Source organism: Sinocyclocheilus grahami, unplaced genomic scaffold (assembly GCF_001515645.1).
Source record: "Sinocyclocheilus grahami isolate Dianchi unplaced genomic scaffold, SAMN03320097.WGS_v1.1 scaffold222.1, whole genome shotgun sequence".
Classification (NCBI taxonomy): domain Eukaryota; kingdom Metazoa; phylum Chordata; class Actinopteri; order Cypriniformes; family Cyprinidae; genus Sinocyclocheilus; species Sinocyclocheilus grahami.
The window spans coordinates 3,439,647-3,456,257 of NW_015505401.1; the positions used below are offsets into that span (position 1 = coordinate 3,439,647).

General features: G+C 36.0%; 3 protein-coding genes across 4 annotated transcripts in view; 1 reads left to right on the forward strand and 2 right to left on the reverse strand.

The window, feature by feature from the left end:
- LOC107596765 (cleft lip and palate transmembrane protein 1-like protein) overlaps positions 1–3,242 on the reverse strand; it is a 20,726-nt gene extending 17,484 nt beyond the window's left edge. Inside the window, exons 1-3 of the mRNA XM_016287568.1 lie at positions 2,724–3,242; positions 2,535–2,629; positions 1,238–1,403 (exon numbers count right to left, since the gene is read on the reverse strand). Of these exons, the coding sequence (XP_016143054.1) occupies positions 1,238–1,403; positions 2,535–2,629; positions 2,724–2,924 (462 nt within the window). The 5' untranslated portion in view covers positions 2,925–3,242. The remainder of the gene's footprint in view (positions 1–1,237; positions 1,404–2,534; positions 2,630–2,723) is intronic.
- A 715-nt stretch (positions 3,243–3,957) lies between these two features.
- LOC107596742 (cleft lip and palate transmembrane protein 1-like protein) lies at positions 3,958–4,696 on the reverse strand. Its single transcript, XM_016287539.1, has 2 exons — positions 4,178–4,696; positions 3,958–4,083 (listed from the first exon to the last, which is right to left on the reverse strand). The coding sequence occupies exons 1-2, from the start codon at positions 4,376–4,378 to the stop codon at positions 3,958–3,960; spliced, it is 327 nt and encodes a 108-aa protein (XP_016143025.1). The 5' UTR covers positions 4,379–4,696.
- Positions 4,697–7,041: 2,345 nt separating this feature from the next.
- Positions 7,042–16,611, forward strand: part of mrs2 (magnesium transporter MRS2) — an 11,449-nt gene continuing 1,879 nt past the window's right edge. The window contains exons 1-11 of one of the 2 annotated variants that reach the window (XM_016287493.1): positions 7,042–7,353; positions 7,470–7,707; positions 7,783–7,856; positions 7,958–7,994; positions 8,629–8,741; positions 8,900–9,073; positions 10,597–10,727; positions 12,973–13,089; positions 13,321–13,473; positions 15,872–15,989; positions 16,133–16,246. In XM_016287493.1, the coding sequence (XP_016142979.1) occupies positions 7,539–7,707; positions 7,783–7,856; positions 7,958–7,994; positions 8,629–8,741; positions 8,900–9,073; positions 10,597–10,727; positions 12,973–13,089; positions 13,321–13,473; positions 15,872–15,989; positions 16,133–16,246 (1,200 nt within the window). In that variant the 5' untranslated portion in view covers positions 7,042–7,353; positions 7,470–7,538. Of the gene's footprint in view, positions 7,708–7,782; positions 7,857–7,957; positions 7,995–8,628; positions 8,742–8,899; positions 9,074–10,596; positions 10,728–12,972; positions 13,090–13,320; positions 13,474–15,871; positions 15,990–16,132; positions 16,247–16,611 lie in introns of both variants that reach the window. The other variant, XM_016287492.1, reaches the window with a different exon arrangement.

Consider the following 16,611-nt stretch of genomic DNA (forward strand, 5'->3'; position numbering starts at 1 on the left):
TCCAGTCAGCGGTGAGTAATCCCAAACCAATGGCGCCGTCTCAAACTATACCTACCTCTTCCAGTTTGTCTGATTTGTCGTTGTGTTTTCTGACTTGTTAATTTGTTTTTGGATTTGTCGTTGTCTTTTCTGACTTGTTATTTTGTTTTCGAATTTGTCATTGTGTTTTCTGACTTGTTATAATGTTTTCTGAATTGTTGTTGTGCTTTCTGAATTGTTATTTTGTTTTTTTAGACTTGCATTTGCATTTGTAATTTGTAATTTTGTTTTCAGAATTGTGATTTGCTTTGCACTTCTCGGCCACCGTAGTTTTATAATGAAATACATCAGAAAGGTCATCTAAAATGACCATTATCACTTGGGCAATAGAGTACCAATAAGCTGCCACAAGAATTTACCTAAACTGATTTTTTCCTAAAGATTTGAAGTGTTTTAAACTTGTCTGAATACAATAAAGATAGTGATTGCTGGCATTAATAAACGGCCACAATACCTCACGGTTGCCAGACTGAAGAGTTATTTCCTTAATTTTTATTGAAAATAAATGCCTTTACGATGTGATACGAGATTTGAAAAGGGAGAAAAAAAAAGTTCGGCAAAAGGCGGGATCGAACCCGGGTCGATCGCGTCAAAAAGCCAACGTCATCCGCTTATCCATCTGCGCCACTTGAGCTGATGTTTTACAGCCACTTTTAACTAAATGTAAATAGACCCTCCGTATTTTTTGATTGACAGATGTCTCGTCCAGTCAGCGGTGAGTAATCCCAAACCAATGGCGCCGTCTCAAACTATACCTACCTCTTCCAGTTTGTCTGATTTGTCGTTGTGTTTTCTGACTTGTTAATTTGTTTTTGGATTTGTCGTTGTCTTTTCTGACTTGTTATTTTGTTTTCGAATTTGTCATTGTGTTTTCTGACTTGTAATAATGTTTTCTGAATTGTTGTTGTGCTTTCTGAATTGTTATTTTGTTTTTTTAGACTTGCATTTGCATTTGTAATTTGTAATTTTGTTTTCAGAATTGTGATTTGCTTTGCACTTCTCGACCACCGTAGTTTTATAATGAAATACATCAGAAAGGTCATCTAAAATGACCATTATCACTTGGGCAATAGAGTACCAATAAGCTGCCACAAGAATTTACCTAAACTGATTTTTTTCCTGAAGATTTGAAGTGTTTTAAACTTGTCTGAATACAATAAAGATAGTGATTGCTGGCATTAATAAACAGCCACAATACCTCACGGTTGCCAGACTGAAGAGGGACCATTTGAGAGGTGAGACGGGCCACAAGCCGCACATGTCTACTGTCTTTCCAAGGCAAAACTCCACTCTTGTGCACAAACACTACGGCATGGACCGTCCCATTGTTATGGGTCATCTCAGGAACTGCGACACTCACCTTCCTTTAATCACAACACAGTATACTAGATGAATTAAGCATGCTATCTGACGAAAAACCCAACAAAACAAAACTGCACTTTCAGTATTCGCATTCAATAAAATTGGTCAAAACCACATTAAAGGATGTTTTTCAATCTTGTAAGTTTTCACTATATGTTTCTGAGCTATAGTGTACTTTCTGTGAAATGTAAATGGTAAATGAGATTGTCATATAGCCCTAAAAATAACCTGTGGTGACAATAGTGACGGTATCACTTGGTAACTATTTTATGTTACTTTGATACACAAGTCGTCCCTTAAGCAACACTTATTCTGAACGTCATTAAATTATTATACAATGTAGGAATGTTCTTCTCACCAACAGCAGAACAACTACAGCAGTTTAAAAATAGCATACCTACTTTATTTAATGCTACACGGTTTAAACTTGCTCATGCAACAAATCTAAACTTGTGAAAAAGTGTGCTTTTTTGTACTGAATGTGCACTTAAAGCATATTTAAAAAAAACTGTACCTGCATATAGTATAGAATTGTGACATAAAAGTTTAAGTATACTTAAAGAATATATGGCTGTTTCTCAACACACTTAAGTACACTTTTAAAAAGTGCACTTTACAATAATGTCATAAGTTGATTTTAAAGTACATCTTAGATCATTGTTTTAATAATCTTTTGATGTAACTTATAGAAGTACACTTATAGATGTGTTGACGGAAATACTAAAGCACATGCAAATATAGCCTATGTAATATATTTTAAATGTACTAAATTGCAACATCACTACAAATATGTCCACTGTATATTTAAATCCACAAGTTTCAATAGAAATGGCACTAAAGTATATTTTATGTTAACATAAATGCTTGTCAGTACATTTAGAACATACTTTAATGAGACATACAAAATGATTATGAAATGTATTTAAAAAGATGTACTTAATTCCAAAATCGAAGTCAGTCAAAAAGCACTTTAAAGTTCAGCTAATTACATTCATTCAAAACAATTAAGCAGCCTACATTCTTTTAAAGTAGTAGAGCCTATATTTGTTTCTGTAATAAGTACTCTTTTATAATAAAATCATGCTAAAGTGTACTTCTTTTTTCACACAGACCCACACAAAATGTCAGCTTGCCTTTCAAACTTGGTGTTAATGTCAAATCTGTCCACTTTGAACAGCAGGCTGTATCCAGTTTCATCACTGGGGTCCAGAGCGGAATAGATACTGAGCTGTTGAGACATGCAATAACTGTAACCTTCTGAAGCAATCAGCTACTGACAATATATTTGACAAAGTCAGTTAAATGAAATCAGCTCTTCTCACCTGAAGTCGAGGCTTGACAGTAAGGTAAGATGCAACGCAGCTGTCCCCTTTAGCGCTGTCACAGGGTTTGGTGTGAATGAAGCCGTACATGGCCCAGCACGTATGGAGGACATACACCACCAACACCCCAAAAATCACTTTAGTGTAAGACATCTTGAATTGAGACCCATTTTTGGGCTTGGAGTAGCACGACGGGAACATCTTAACGCCACGCCAAGTTCGTTATTGCAAGCGGACAAATACAGAACAAAAGCTGTTATGCGTTACCCCGAGCTGGCAGAGCACACAGCATCACTTGCCTCGTTCATTCATTCATTGTGCGCTCGCGGATGGGAAACGATGCAGTGTCTTTACTCCAGGCGCTGTAAACGCATCAGTGCAGCAGCGAGGTGGTGTTTCAGTGGATGAAGGGAGGCCTACAACCTTCAGAGCACAAAGACTAGAGCGGAGATAATAATTTACATCTACTTTCTCGAATATGCAACCGTACGATCAGATGTACGAGCAGAATACTGTATCTGTGTGCAGGTTGGAGAGGGATGTAGGCGGCGAGCGCCACCCTGCGGCCGCAATGACAATCTGCGCTTGTGACTTTTCATGCTCATAAGCAGCATCGCTATGATCTACAGTGGTAATGTCAAAAATGACGACTCAGTATTTATTTATTTATTTGTTTATTTATTTACAAATGACGCAGATTTTTCCCCCCTCTCCCCCAAAATGGCCAAATATCAATTAATACACAAGCAAGATTCACAAGTAACTATATATGTTATATTTAAAATAATACGTTTATAAAGATCATATTAAAGGTCATATATATTACATTTGAAAGTAAAACATGTCAATTGAAATGCACATGCAGCTTTTTAAAGATTTCTCGAGTACACTAGTAGAAACCAAATGAAGGTTGTAATATAATATAATATAATAAGGAAACAATTAAATAAATAGCTATTAACAAAATATAGCATGAAAGATTCTGCTCCAAAAATAGTGTACGTACATTTAGAACATACTTTAATGAGACATACAAAATGATTATGAAATGTATTTAAAAAGATGTACTTAATTCCAAAATCGAAGTCAGTCAAAAAGCACTTTAAAGTTCAGCTAATTACATTCATTCAAAACAATTAAGCAGCCTACATTCTTTTAAAGTAGTAGAGCCTATATTTGTTTCTGTAATAAGTACTCTTTTATAATAAAATCATGCTAAAGTGTACTTCTTTTTTCACACAGACCCACACAAAATGTCAGCTTGCCTTTCAAACTTGGTGTTAATGTCAAATCTGTCCACTTTGAACAGCAGGCTGTATCCAGTTTCATCACTGGGGTCCAGAGCGGAATAGATACTGAGCTGTTGAGACATGCAATAACTGTAACCTTCTGAAGCAATCAGCTACTGACAATATATTTGACAAAGTCAGTTAAATGAAATCAGCTCTTCTCACCTGAAGTCGAGGCTTGACAGTAAGGTAAGATGCAACGCAGCTGTCCCCTTTAGCGCTGTCACAGGGTTTGGTGTGAATGAAGCCGTACATGGCCCAGCACGTATGGAGGACATACACCACCAACACCCCAAAAATCACTTTAGTGTAAGACATCTTGAATTGAGACCCATTTTTGGGCTTGGAGTAGCACGACGGGAACATCTTAACGCCACGCCAAGTTCGTTATTGCAAGCGGACAAATACAGAACAAAAGCTGTTATGCGTTACCCCGAGCTGGCAGAGCACACAGCATCACTTGCCTCGTTCATTCATTCATTGTGCGCTCGCGGATGGGAAACGATGCAGTGTCTTTACTCCAGGCGCTGTAAACGCATCAGTGCAGCAGCGAGGTGGTGTTTCAGTGGATGAAGGGAGGCCTACAACCTTCAGAGCACAAAGACTAGAGCGGAGATAATAATTTACATCTACTTTCTCGAATATGCAACCGTACGATCAGATGTACGAGCAGAATACTGTATCTGTGTGCAGGTTGGAGAGGGATGTAGGCGGCGAGCGCCACCCTGCGGCCGCAATGACAATCTGCGCTTGTGACTTTTCATGCTCATAAGCAGCATCGCTATGATCTACAGTGGTAATGTCAAAAATGACGACTCAGTATTTATTTATTTATTTGTTTATTTATTTACAAATGACGCAGATTTTTTCCCCCCTCTCCCCCAAAATGGCCAAATATCAATTAATACACAAGCAAGATTCACAAGTAACTATATATGTTATATTTAAAATAATACTTTTATAAAGATCATATTAAAGGTCATATATATTACATTTGAAAGTAAAACATGTCAATTGAAATGCACATGCAGCTTTTTAAAGATTTCTCGAGTACACTAGTAGAAACCAAATGAAGGTTGTAATATAATATAATATAATAAGGAAACAATTAAATAAATAGCTATTAACAAAATATAGCATGAAAGATTCTGCTCCAAAAATAGTGTACATTATTACAAACAAAATTAAACGAGTCAGAGTTGTCTTTACCAACAAAAGTACAAGAATTATGACAACATATTTAACAACAGAAGTTTTTGGAGGGCCAAAAATTACTCAAAATTAAATAATTAAATAAATGATGGAATGTATAAATATGTATGTATTTATTTATATATGTATGCATTCATGCATCCATATTCAAATTAAATAATTAAATAAATGTTTAAATATATAAACAAATCATTAATAAATAAATATTAATTTATTAATTTATTTCAATTTCAGGGTTACGGGTATGGAGGAATTTCAACAGTAGAAGAATGAATGAATGAATGACGTTGATTTTGAAAAAGGGTATCAATGTTTTTGTTAATGTATGTATTTTCAAGTGAAGTTTGCTAAAGCGTGCCGTTTCTTTTTTTTATTATTTGTTTTTGCATTGCTAAGAACATACACCGTCAATGCCAGGGGTACATTCAATTGAGAGTACAAATGCAGGTTACAAAATCAGGAAAATATCGTACTAATGACACAATGAGACAGTTTTAAGGGCTTTGGAGTTGCTGGATGTAAGGAGAGTGTCCAGACAGGATTTAAGTTCCTTATGAAAAATAAAAAAGTAAGGCTTAGCGCCCTGAAATTTACATTTATGTAAGAACAATTTCGCTAGAAAAATAAACAAATTTATCAAGAAATATTGGTCCTTTGCATCTTTATCAAAATTGTGCTGACCAAATAAAACATCTTTGTATTACAAAGAAAAACTTTGTGATGAAAATGTGCGTACAAAAATACAGAAATCCCTCCAGAACATTCGTGTATATGAGCATTCCCAGAAGAGATGAGAAATTCATCTTCTGCACCACAAAAAGAACATAAAGAGTCAATATCAGGAAATATTCTTTTTAAGTAAAGCTTTACAGGATAAAAAAGATGAAGTAATTTGTAGGACACATCCTTGACCTTATTGGTTATTCAATATTTCGACGACAAAGTCCACACTTTCTTCCATGGAATGTTGATAAACTGGCCATTCCAGTAGGACACAATGCACGGGAGAGAAGCAGTCTCATTCTGAAATAGCTGTGTCTAATTCTCCTGTTCCGACCAGAAGAGTTAGATAAAAAGCTAATATTCCCAATCATTGTATCAAAAGGATGAGCAACTGACAAAGACATCTGGGATCTAGCTGAGTCTCTGAGAAGAGTTATTTCTCCATTAGGAATGGCATCCAAAAGCGTGCCGCATTAAAGGCAGGGTATGTGATTTTTCAAAAACACTTTAGAAAACAGATTTGGGCCGAATAGCAAAACAAACTTGTAGCCAATCAGCAATAAGGGGCGTGTCTACTCGTGATGTGGAGGAGAGAGCGTTCAGTGCACGGGACGGACATTAGCCGAGCCGAGCGACAGAAAGATAGAGATGGCGGATAAAAAACAAAAGAGGAAAACGTCTGCGGAACGATAAGGCAAGAAGTAGGACCCGTGTAAATATCGGATCAGCTTTCCAGCGCTGGAGAGAACTCAAGGAGGTTGCTTTGTTTCTTCTCAATAGGTGAGTAACACCGTGTCTACAACAGCAAAAGTCTGCCTACACCAGCCGTTGAAAACCATTTGAAATTTGTGTCAGCACATCATAAATAGAACCCGGCAGCAGTTTTCTGTCGGGATTTGTTGCGCCGCGCCGCTAGCGTCCAATGTAGACACGGTGTAACATTGGTTTTGCTTTGTTTCACAGAACTAATCGTTGCCTGGGTTGCGTACGTATATGTGGGGCGGAGCTATCAAAATAGGGGCAAGACCCGTTTGGGGTAGGGGCGTGTTTGTTTTGGTGATTTCAAATATCAACATTGGCTACCAGAAATCGCTTACCCCACCTTTAACGGCGTCAAGCCGCTCAGTAACGTCACAGCCAACCATTGGAGAGACAGCGAGCGCGTGCTGGATGCGTGCCTCACGTCATCAACAGTTTCCGAAAACATGCCGTTCGTTCAGCCGCTGTGGTTACAGTCAGCTACACGCTGACTTATGTGATGGAGTGTGTTATTACTGCATTTATCATGTGTGGTGTTCGTATCCCGAAGACATAACGAACTAACAGTGAAACGTGCGTGTGTGTGTGAGTTAGCGCGACACAGCTAAAGACATCAAACCCGGACGTTTCGTTCTTTCGGAGCTGTGGTAACGTTATGTGCTTTGCTATAACTCACTAAAAGGGTCATAAACGGGTTTCCACTCAGTTTTCGCAAGACCAAAGTAAGTGTGTCGTTTTGACAACTAAGTTAGTGTTTATGCAGGTTGTGCTCGGTATCCTCACCGAGGTGTCCTGGAGGTAAAATGGACTTTTAACTCAAGTGTTTTCAAGTATGGAGCCATGTTTGAGGTTTGTCTGTCGAGAGAGTCTCAGGAAAGTGTCGAAGAAATGCTGGACATGGAGAAGTGTGAAGAGCTCAAGATCACCTTTCAGACGCCCTCTTACTTCAACATGTGGACGCTCACATCACAGCACAGTGCTGCCGAGAGCTCAGGGACACTGTAGGTGCTGCACTGTGTTAGTTTATGGCTCGGCTGCTCAAACAACACACATAACACATTTGTTTCTATTGCCAGACCTCTCCTGTCGCCAAAGAGGCACAGACGCATCCCAAGCAGCCCTGTCTGTTGTTGCTCCAGTGTTTGTTGTGGTAAGACAAACACTTACATCTTGTACAACCTTTTGTTTACAAAATACAGTTTGTGTCTACAATAAAGTCCCTGACTCACCTTTACTATTCTCATTCAACAGATGAAATATGAGCCTGATGGGAATGTGACCACATTTGGTGAGTTTACTGCATGTTAAGCGTTTAGGTGCGTTAGTTTTATTTCCTTTTAATTTGACTCAAGAAATGATACTTATTTCTAACTTAAGCTATCTCGGAAAGATGTGGTTGTCTTACACACACACACACACACACACACACACACACACCGAAAGAAGATTATGGAGTTGTGATCTTTTATATTCTGCATGGAAAATACTGTATTCACTAACAATAAACTGCTAAATGTACCAACACTTCTACCAGAAATGTTGCTTTAAAAGCCCTTAATGCTTATTATAAAAAAGAGGAGGTATTATTCTTTAAAAAAAAGTTAATTAGTAAAGAATTTCTCAATAAAATTTAATAATATGTAATTCCTCTACTTTGCCAATTATACATTTTGGATTTGCTTTTGGGAGAAATGTAGGCAATTTGGGAAAAACAAAACTGTTTCAGTTTGTTCAGTCTTTAAGTACAGTATGTAAATAATGTGTTTTTAAAATTAATTTTATATATCAGTCGTCTGTTTTGATCCGATTTGATCAACAGAGAGATAAAAAAAGACAATGTATTTAATGACGAAAATGTACTTTGTTGGATTTTTATTGATGGATCTGGGTCTTATGGTGTTTTTTTTGTTCATTTGTTTTAGAAAAGAAGAAGACTGAGTTGTATCAGGAGCTTGGTTTGCAGGCGAGAGATCTGAGATTCCAGCACTTAACAAGTATTACATCAAGGAACAATGCCATCATCATACGCATGGAGGTATGGACACGTTATAGATTGTTTCATAAACATAGTTCATCTTTGTGTTGTACTTAATACTCATTTGCATTTGGAAGTTGAATACATTTTCCTATTAAAGGTTTTGTTTCAAAGTTTATTTATTGATTTGTTTTATGATTTTTTTTTTTTTTGTGAAGTCCCTCAAGGCTGTGGTGACGCCACAGTGTTTACTGGTGCTGGATTTCCGTGGTCTCGGTCTGGAGAAATGGCTGGTGTTAGAACTTGGGCCACAGCTGGCGGGAGATGGAAATTTGGCTACTTACTCTTTGCCCTTTGAGTTCAGAGCTCTGGAAGCCATTCTGCAACACAGGGTGAGCATTGAACAATTATAGAATGCATAATGATTGTTAATAAATTGCTAGTGCTGTCGAACGATTAATCGCGATTAATCACATCCAAAATAAAAGTTTTTGTTTACATAATATGTGTGTGTACTGTGTATATTTATTATTTACATATAAATGCACACATGCATGTATATATTTCAGAAAAATTTTATGTTTGTGTATTAAATATATTTATATTAGTGGTGTCAAAATTTGCGCGTTAACGCAGGCGATTCATTTTTTCAGTTTAACGCATTAAAATTATTTTACGCAATTAACTCAGGGGCGGGGCTAGGGTTGGCCACCCCACTCACAACTGCTGCTTCTGTCACTTTTTCTCTTGACAAGAAGTGCATTTATTCAGTCGCAGAACGGCTGAGAATGGGACACGTTTCAGACACGCGCTCCACTTCACTTCAGCACCAGGCGCGAGTCAAAACGAACACGGAAACGGTACTGTGCTCACAGCACGTGCTCTTCAGTTGCACGCACAAAGGTGCTGGCGCGCACTGTAGCCTGTATCCTTTCATATCAAAGGTCGAAATAAACTACGTGCATGCAATGTCGTTTCAGTTAAGTCATGAAGTTACCAAAAAGATGATTAAAGCTGCCTTAAAACTGTGCATGCATGTATATTTTATGAGTCACATTTAAAAACATGTCTCTGAAATGGTTTTCAAAACTGTCCTGGAGCAACCCAGCACTCTCACTCACCGAACACACCCGATTTAACTCGTCAGCTCATTAATAGAGACTTTAAGACCTGAAGTGGGTCAAAGAGATAGCAGCCAAAACAACCAGCTGCTGTGATGTCTATTAATCAAAGGACAATGAACAAAAAGAGGGAAAAAATAACTTTTATCGCTTTAAGGTTTCATCTATATTTAATTTAGAATTTAGTGTTTGATATACAGAAATTGAAATTTAAGTTATTTCTGCTGAAGAGCATATAGGTAAATATGACATTTATTATAATGGGTTTATGTGAACATTGTTTTAAGTTCACTTAAATTAGAAGTTATTTTTTTTAAATCGAATAAATGTTAAAATTGACAGTTCTCAGTTATACTGTAATGTTGAATGGCTATAGTCAATGGTTAAATATTGGGAGGTGGTGAAATTTATAGAGAAATCAGTATTGGTATCATTGATACTGGCCTTCAGTCATAAAAAAAAGATGCCATTAAACAGATATTAAAAAATATACTGCCTTTATGTTGTTTGCACATTAATTTGAAGATTGAATGTGAAATAATTGCAATATAAAAGTATATTTAAAAACTTTAATGTTAGGTGGGATTAATTGCGATTAATTTCAGAAAAATGTGTGATTAATTAGTTGATTTTTTTTAATCGATTGACAGCACTAATATATATATAATATAAACCACAATCTGATTTTTGTCCATGTTTTTGTTCTCGCTCTCTGTGTCTACGTCATTATTTTCCCATGTTTTTATGTGCAAGCATGTGTTGTTGCATATGGGTAAGCATATGTTCTGTCACAGGTGAATGTGCTGCAGATGCGGCTCAGTGAAGTTCAGCCTCAGGTTGTGGATTGTTTGGAATCGTTGGTCGACCCAAAGCTCCTCTCTGCTGACCGCAGCAAACTCCATATGCTCCTGCTTAATAGCAAGAAGTGAGTTCATTAAAAAACGAACTTTCCCCAGCCATATTGTTGTTTTTAGAACATTATGTTCCCAAATGCAAGAGGCATTTAACTACACCATTAAGAACCTAACTTTCTTATTAGCTAATCTTAATGAAGGATCGCTGTAACATAATTGGTAGGGTAATTGCTGTATGAAGCTTATCCAGAGTTATTAAACGATTTTGTTGTGTTTTTCTTGTGTTAATTAAGGATGAGTCAGGATGGTTGACTCGGCCGTCTAACATCTGATTAGTTTTTTTAGTAATGTCCCCTAGTGTGTTTATCTATTTTTTTTTTCTTGTGTTTGTAGTTGTAATATTTTTTAATGGTGGTGCTTTTGAAGAAGAATAATTGCACTTGCCAGAAATGGCAGTTAACAATAAATTTCAAGTACTGTATAATTAAAAATTGCCTACTGTGAGCAATGTTCCCTTTATAGTGCATAAGCCACGAGTCTGTGTTTGCTGTGAAGTCTGTCTGTGATAGTTATGTTATTAAAACCTGATTATAGAGCATGTCTTAGTCGACTAGTCAGTTTTGAAAATATGTAGTTTTGTCCATCACTAGTGTTAATAAAAAGTGCCTGATATTGGCCAATCCATTGATATTACTGTACTGGGGCTACACATTGTTGGAAAAAAATGGCAATGTTTATTTATTTTTTCTGTGATGTACAGTACAGTATTGCAATATGAATAAATTCATTTTACATTCTAAGTAGTTCAGTCATAAAAAAAAGATGCCATTAAACAGATATTAAAAAATATACTGCCTTTATGTTGTTTGCACATTAATTTGAAGATTGAATGTGAAATAATTGCAATATAAAAGTATATTTAAAAACTTTAATGTTAGGTGGGATTAATTGCGATTAATTTCAGAAAAATGTGTGATTAATTAGTTGATTTTTTTTAATCGATTGACAGCACTAATATATATATAATATAAATTATATTAATATAAATATATACATGTAAATATTTTCAAAATATGTACTGTATGTGTGTGTATTTATATAATTATTATATAATAATAAATATACACAGTACACACATATATTATGTAAACAAAAACTTTTATTTTGGATGCGATTAATCGTTTGACAGAACTATAAATTACATTTATAATTATGAATAAAATAACATATACTACTATATGATACAAGTGTCAGTTAATTGTTTTTTTTTTCCTAAAGAAATTATTACTTTTATTCAGCAATGATGCATTAAATTGATCAAAAGTAACAGTAAAGACACTTACATTGTTTCTTTGATGAATAGAAAGTTTTTTTTATTTGAAACCACATTAATAGAATGCCACCGTTTTCACAAAAATATTAAGAAACACAACTGCTTTTAATATGAATAAAAATAAGAAATGTTTCTTGAGCACCAAATCAGCATATTAGAATGATTTCTGAAGGATCATGCGACAGTAAAGATTGGAGTATTGGCCGCTGAAAATTAAATTTTGGCATCACAGGAATAAATTACATTTTAAAAATATATAAAAAAAGAAGGTATAAAATAATATTTCACAACATTACTGTTTTTGAAATTAAAACAGCCTTAAGTGCATCATTTATTTATTACTTTGAGTTATTGATATATGGGGATCATAGTGGGTAGTGTGGAATTGTTATTTCATAACATTCTAAGTAGGATTAATTATATTAGACCGATTTGAGTTTTTTTGTAGGGGAATACATCTGCATAGAAATTAATATATATATATATACACACACCAGCTGAAACCCCTTTAAGTAACCATGAAATGTACAAACTTTTTCCATTTGAGTCAAAGGCCACATTCCAAATATTTTTGACCCATTCAATATGAATATATCATAAAAAATATTATCTTTATTCATTTATTTTTTTTATTACATAATAATATTAAACAAAATAAGATATTGCTATTGTATTAATAATATTGTAATGTAAAAAAAAAAATGTATATTCAAATGGTGTACCATCCAGTGGGCTTATAATTGCTTTTCACCACAAAATTTCAAAAGTAATTTTGTTCATTTTTATTTGTTGTGTGATACCAATAAATAGAGGTAATCACTCACACACACAAAAAAAATAAAAATTTGTATAATTGTGCAGCTCTTTATTTGACAGATCTAGAAAAGTCTGTCTGGTAAGTGGTCAAATATGATTCTTGTAGAAAATGCTGAGCTTTGATCTATAATTTTCTTTGAGAGTAAAAACATTCTCTCTCCCTGCAGCCTCTCAGAGCTGGAGACAGACATTAAAGTGTTTAAAGACAGTCTGCTGAAGATCCTGGATGAGGATGAACTGATAGATGAACTCTGTCTCACCAAATGGAGTGACCCACAAGTGTTGTAGGTGTCACATCACAGAATCCAACTTCACAGCCATTAAGTATAACAAAGAGTGAAAAATTTAAGGGGGTCTGAATACTTTCCGTACCCACTGTATATATATATATATATGCGCACAAATGTTCTTGATGTCAGTGTAAATATCAGATCATTGTTGTGTGGATCTGTGATCTCTGTTGGTGTGTGTCTTTGTATGTGGGTATGTCTGTGTTTATGTTCACATGGGGCCAGTGAGGAGAGCAGTCTGGGTATAGATCACGCTGAAGAGATGGAGTTACTGCTGGAGAATTACTTCATGCAAGCAGAAGAGCTGGGAAACAAAGCCCGAGAGCTGAAAGACCTCATCGATGATTCTGAAAGCGTCATCTTCATTAATCTGGATAGGTACTGTACCGGCGGCAGACATAATGCAACTGGATCATGATTGAAATTATTATTATTCTTTTTTTTTATTTAACTGAAAGAACAGATTTATATGCAGCGCATACGCCTCAAAGGAATAGTTCACCCAGAAATGAAAAGTCTTCTTTTGTTTTTCATAAAAAAGTAAAAAGTTTAATTAAGAAGTTATGGGTGTCACTTTTAATTTCATCTGTTATTTACAGTCTGTTTTTAAGGCATTTCGGGCAAAACCATTGTTTTTTCATGCGCTGGCCAGTTTTGCGATTTCAGCCAATTTTGCTTGCATAACTTGCCTTCTTTTAGACATAAAAAATACACATTTAAGTGTTATTTATTATACTTTATCTATTTATGTCTATTGATTTCAGTACCAATTCATATCTTTAAAGGCCATTTTTGTTAAAATTAGTTTTTATCCCGCACTGAGCCAGAAATCTCTACTTTTGTAGCACTTACTTAACTCAGACTTTACAATTTTATTCCTATCTATATTCTGAAGGTTTTAGAGAGGTTTGTTCATATATCATTCTCCTTATTTATGTAATATTTTTTTCCTAAAAACATGGTGAAATTTTTTATTTTTGCTGGTGACAGCAATTTCTCATTTAAAGTGATTAAGAGATATCCTAAATCTTGTCTGTGAAAACCATTAACATTAAAGGTGCACTAAGTGATTTTTGCCAAACAATGTTGATATTTGAATTAAAGCTCCAAAACAAACACGCCCATACCCCAACATGACCGTGCCCCTATTTTGATATTTCCGCCCCACACGTACGTACATAACCCTGGCATAACGACGATGGCAGAAATATACGAAGATGACACACAAGCATATTCAATCAAAAACCAACACACAACAAGTTGTGTGAAACAATGCAAAATCAACGTTACTCACCTATCAAAAAGAAACAACGCAACCTCGGCGTCCGATTCAAGCCCTTCCCGCTCCTTGAGTTCTCTCCACTGCTGGAAAGCTGCTTCAATATTTACGTGGGTCCTACCTCTTGCCTGATCGTAACCCTTCTTTTGTTCTTTTGTTCCTTCCTCTTTTATTTTCTCTCTATCTATAGTCGATCTGCTAATATCCGTCCTGTACACTCAAATTGAGCACTCTCGCTATCATTACAAGATATACCCCCTTACTGCTGATTGGCTGCAAGTGTGTTTTGGGACATGGTCCGACACTGCGGTCAAAAGCGTTTTTCAAAAATTGCTTAGTGCACCTTTAAATGTCAACAAAATGGTAAAACTAATTTTTCAAGGTTTTATCCAATGTTCAGATTTTTGTTCTGGAAATTTATGAAAATTGGGGCATTTTTATTTGTGCATAATTAATTTAATGTTTGCATATTTAAACAGATAGAAGCAGTTTTCAGAAAACTTGTAATGCTACAAAATTATCTTAGAGGGATAGTTCACCCAAAAATGAAAATTCTGTCATTAATTACTCACCCTCATGTCGTTCCAAACCCATAAGACCTTCGTTCATCTTCGGAAGACAAATTAAGGCCCCGTTTACACTAGTGCGTTTTCGTTTTAAAACGCATACATTTTGCTAGTTTACACTACTCCGGCGTTTTCGACCTTCGAAAACTGAGAGTTTTGAAAATGCTGCAGACCCCATTTTAGTTTGAAAACTCTGGGGGGTTGCGTTTCAGTGTAAACGGACCAAAATGGAGACTTTTGAAAACGATGGCGTGGCTGCCTACATTCTCCCTGCGTATCCTTGACGACCGTGGAAACGATAACATCATGCTCATTGTTGTACCCATAGATATGTCTAGGTAGATTCCCAGTTTGACCGCTCCAAGCACGCAGACGCGTCCGCCATCTAAATGATAGGGAATCTACCTATACACATCTATGGTTGTATCTGCATGAATGATGATGTGACATGCGTTTTCGGTTGTGTAGTGTAGACATAGATTGTTTCAGAAACGCAGTGAAAACACCAGTGTAGACGAGGATCCTTTTCATTTTAAAATGCCGTTTTAAAACCAAAACGCACTAGTGTAAATGGGGCCTAAGATGTATTCGATGAAATCTGAGAGCTCTGTGACCCTGATGTCACATGGACTGTTTTACCAATGTCCTTTACAGTTGCGTTGCTGTCTATGCAGGGTCACAGAGCTCTCAGATTTCATCAAAAATATCTTAATTTGTCTTCAGAAGATGAACGGAGGTCTTACGGGTTTGGAACAACATGAGGGTAAGAGAGTAATTAATGACAGAATTTTCATTTTGGGGTGAACTATCCCTTTACTGTACTGAGATTAATTAACTGGGGAAGTATAATGATAACTGTTATTGAAAACAAATTGTTAAGTTAAAATTTCACTCTATTTACCAGTAGTATGTTGCCTTAAATTGTCTTTAGCCACCGTAATGTCATGATGCGACTGAACCTCCAGCTCACCATGGGAACCTTCTCGCTCTCTTTATTTGGTCTGATGGGTGTGGCTTTTGGAATGAATTTAGAATCTTCTTTTGAAGAGGTTGGTACCATTTTACTTCAGTTTACTGTTTTATTACTGTGTACCAGTTTACCTCAGTTGTTATAGCCAGCATTGTGTACAGTGTTATCAGTCTGTTTGAGTACATGTTGTTTATTGACCCACATTGATTTGTGTGTGTGTAGGACCCGCGTGTGTTTTGGTTAGTGACAGGGTTCATGTTCCTGGGCAGTGGACTCATCTGGAGAAGACTTCTCTCTTTTCTGGGACGGCATTTAGAACCCAGCTCTCCACCTCCTGTATGTAACACTCATAATACTCCTAATGTTTACCATTATAGTCAGGGTTGCACATACGTTTTTCAGCCTGATATTTGTCTTGAGGTTTTGAAGATTTGGTTTGGTCCTCTCACTCCACATAGTGTAACCCGTTAAATACAACTATAAAAAATAAATGAATCGTAGTAATACTATTGTTGCACTTTATTCATTTAGTTTTTTTTAAATAAAATAATAAACTAAATAGTAAAGGGCTGGTTTCACAGACAGGGCTTAGACTAAAGCCCTATTCGCACGGGATTAGTATTATCTGGGGACCTTGTGTGAATCCCCCCCCCCCCCCCCCTTGAATTTCTTGGGGGCCATTCGCCGGGGAAAGCCAACGC

What these genes read in the sequence shown, in the direction of transcription:
- LOC107596742 (XM_016287539.1), bottom strand. Translation starts at nt 4,378, where the DNA reads ATGTTCCCGTCGTGCTACTCCAAGCCCAAAAATGGGTCTCAATTCAAG. An exon ending in CTGTCAAGCCTCGACTTCAG is followed by an intron (nt 4,084 to 4,177) that starts GTGAGAAGAGCT and finishes ATGTCTCAACAG; the next exon opens with CTCAGTATCTATTCCGCTCT.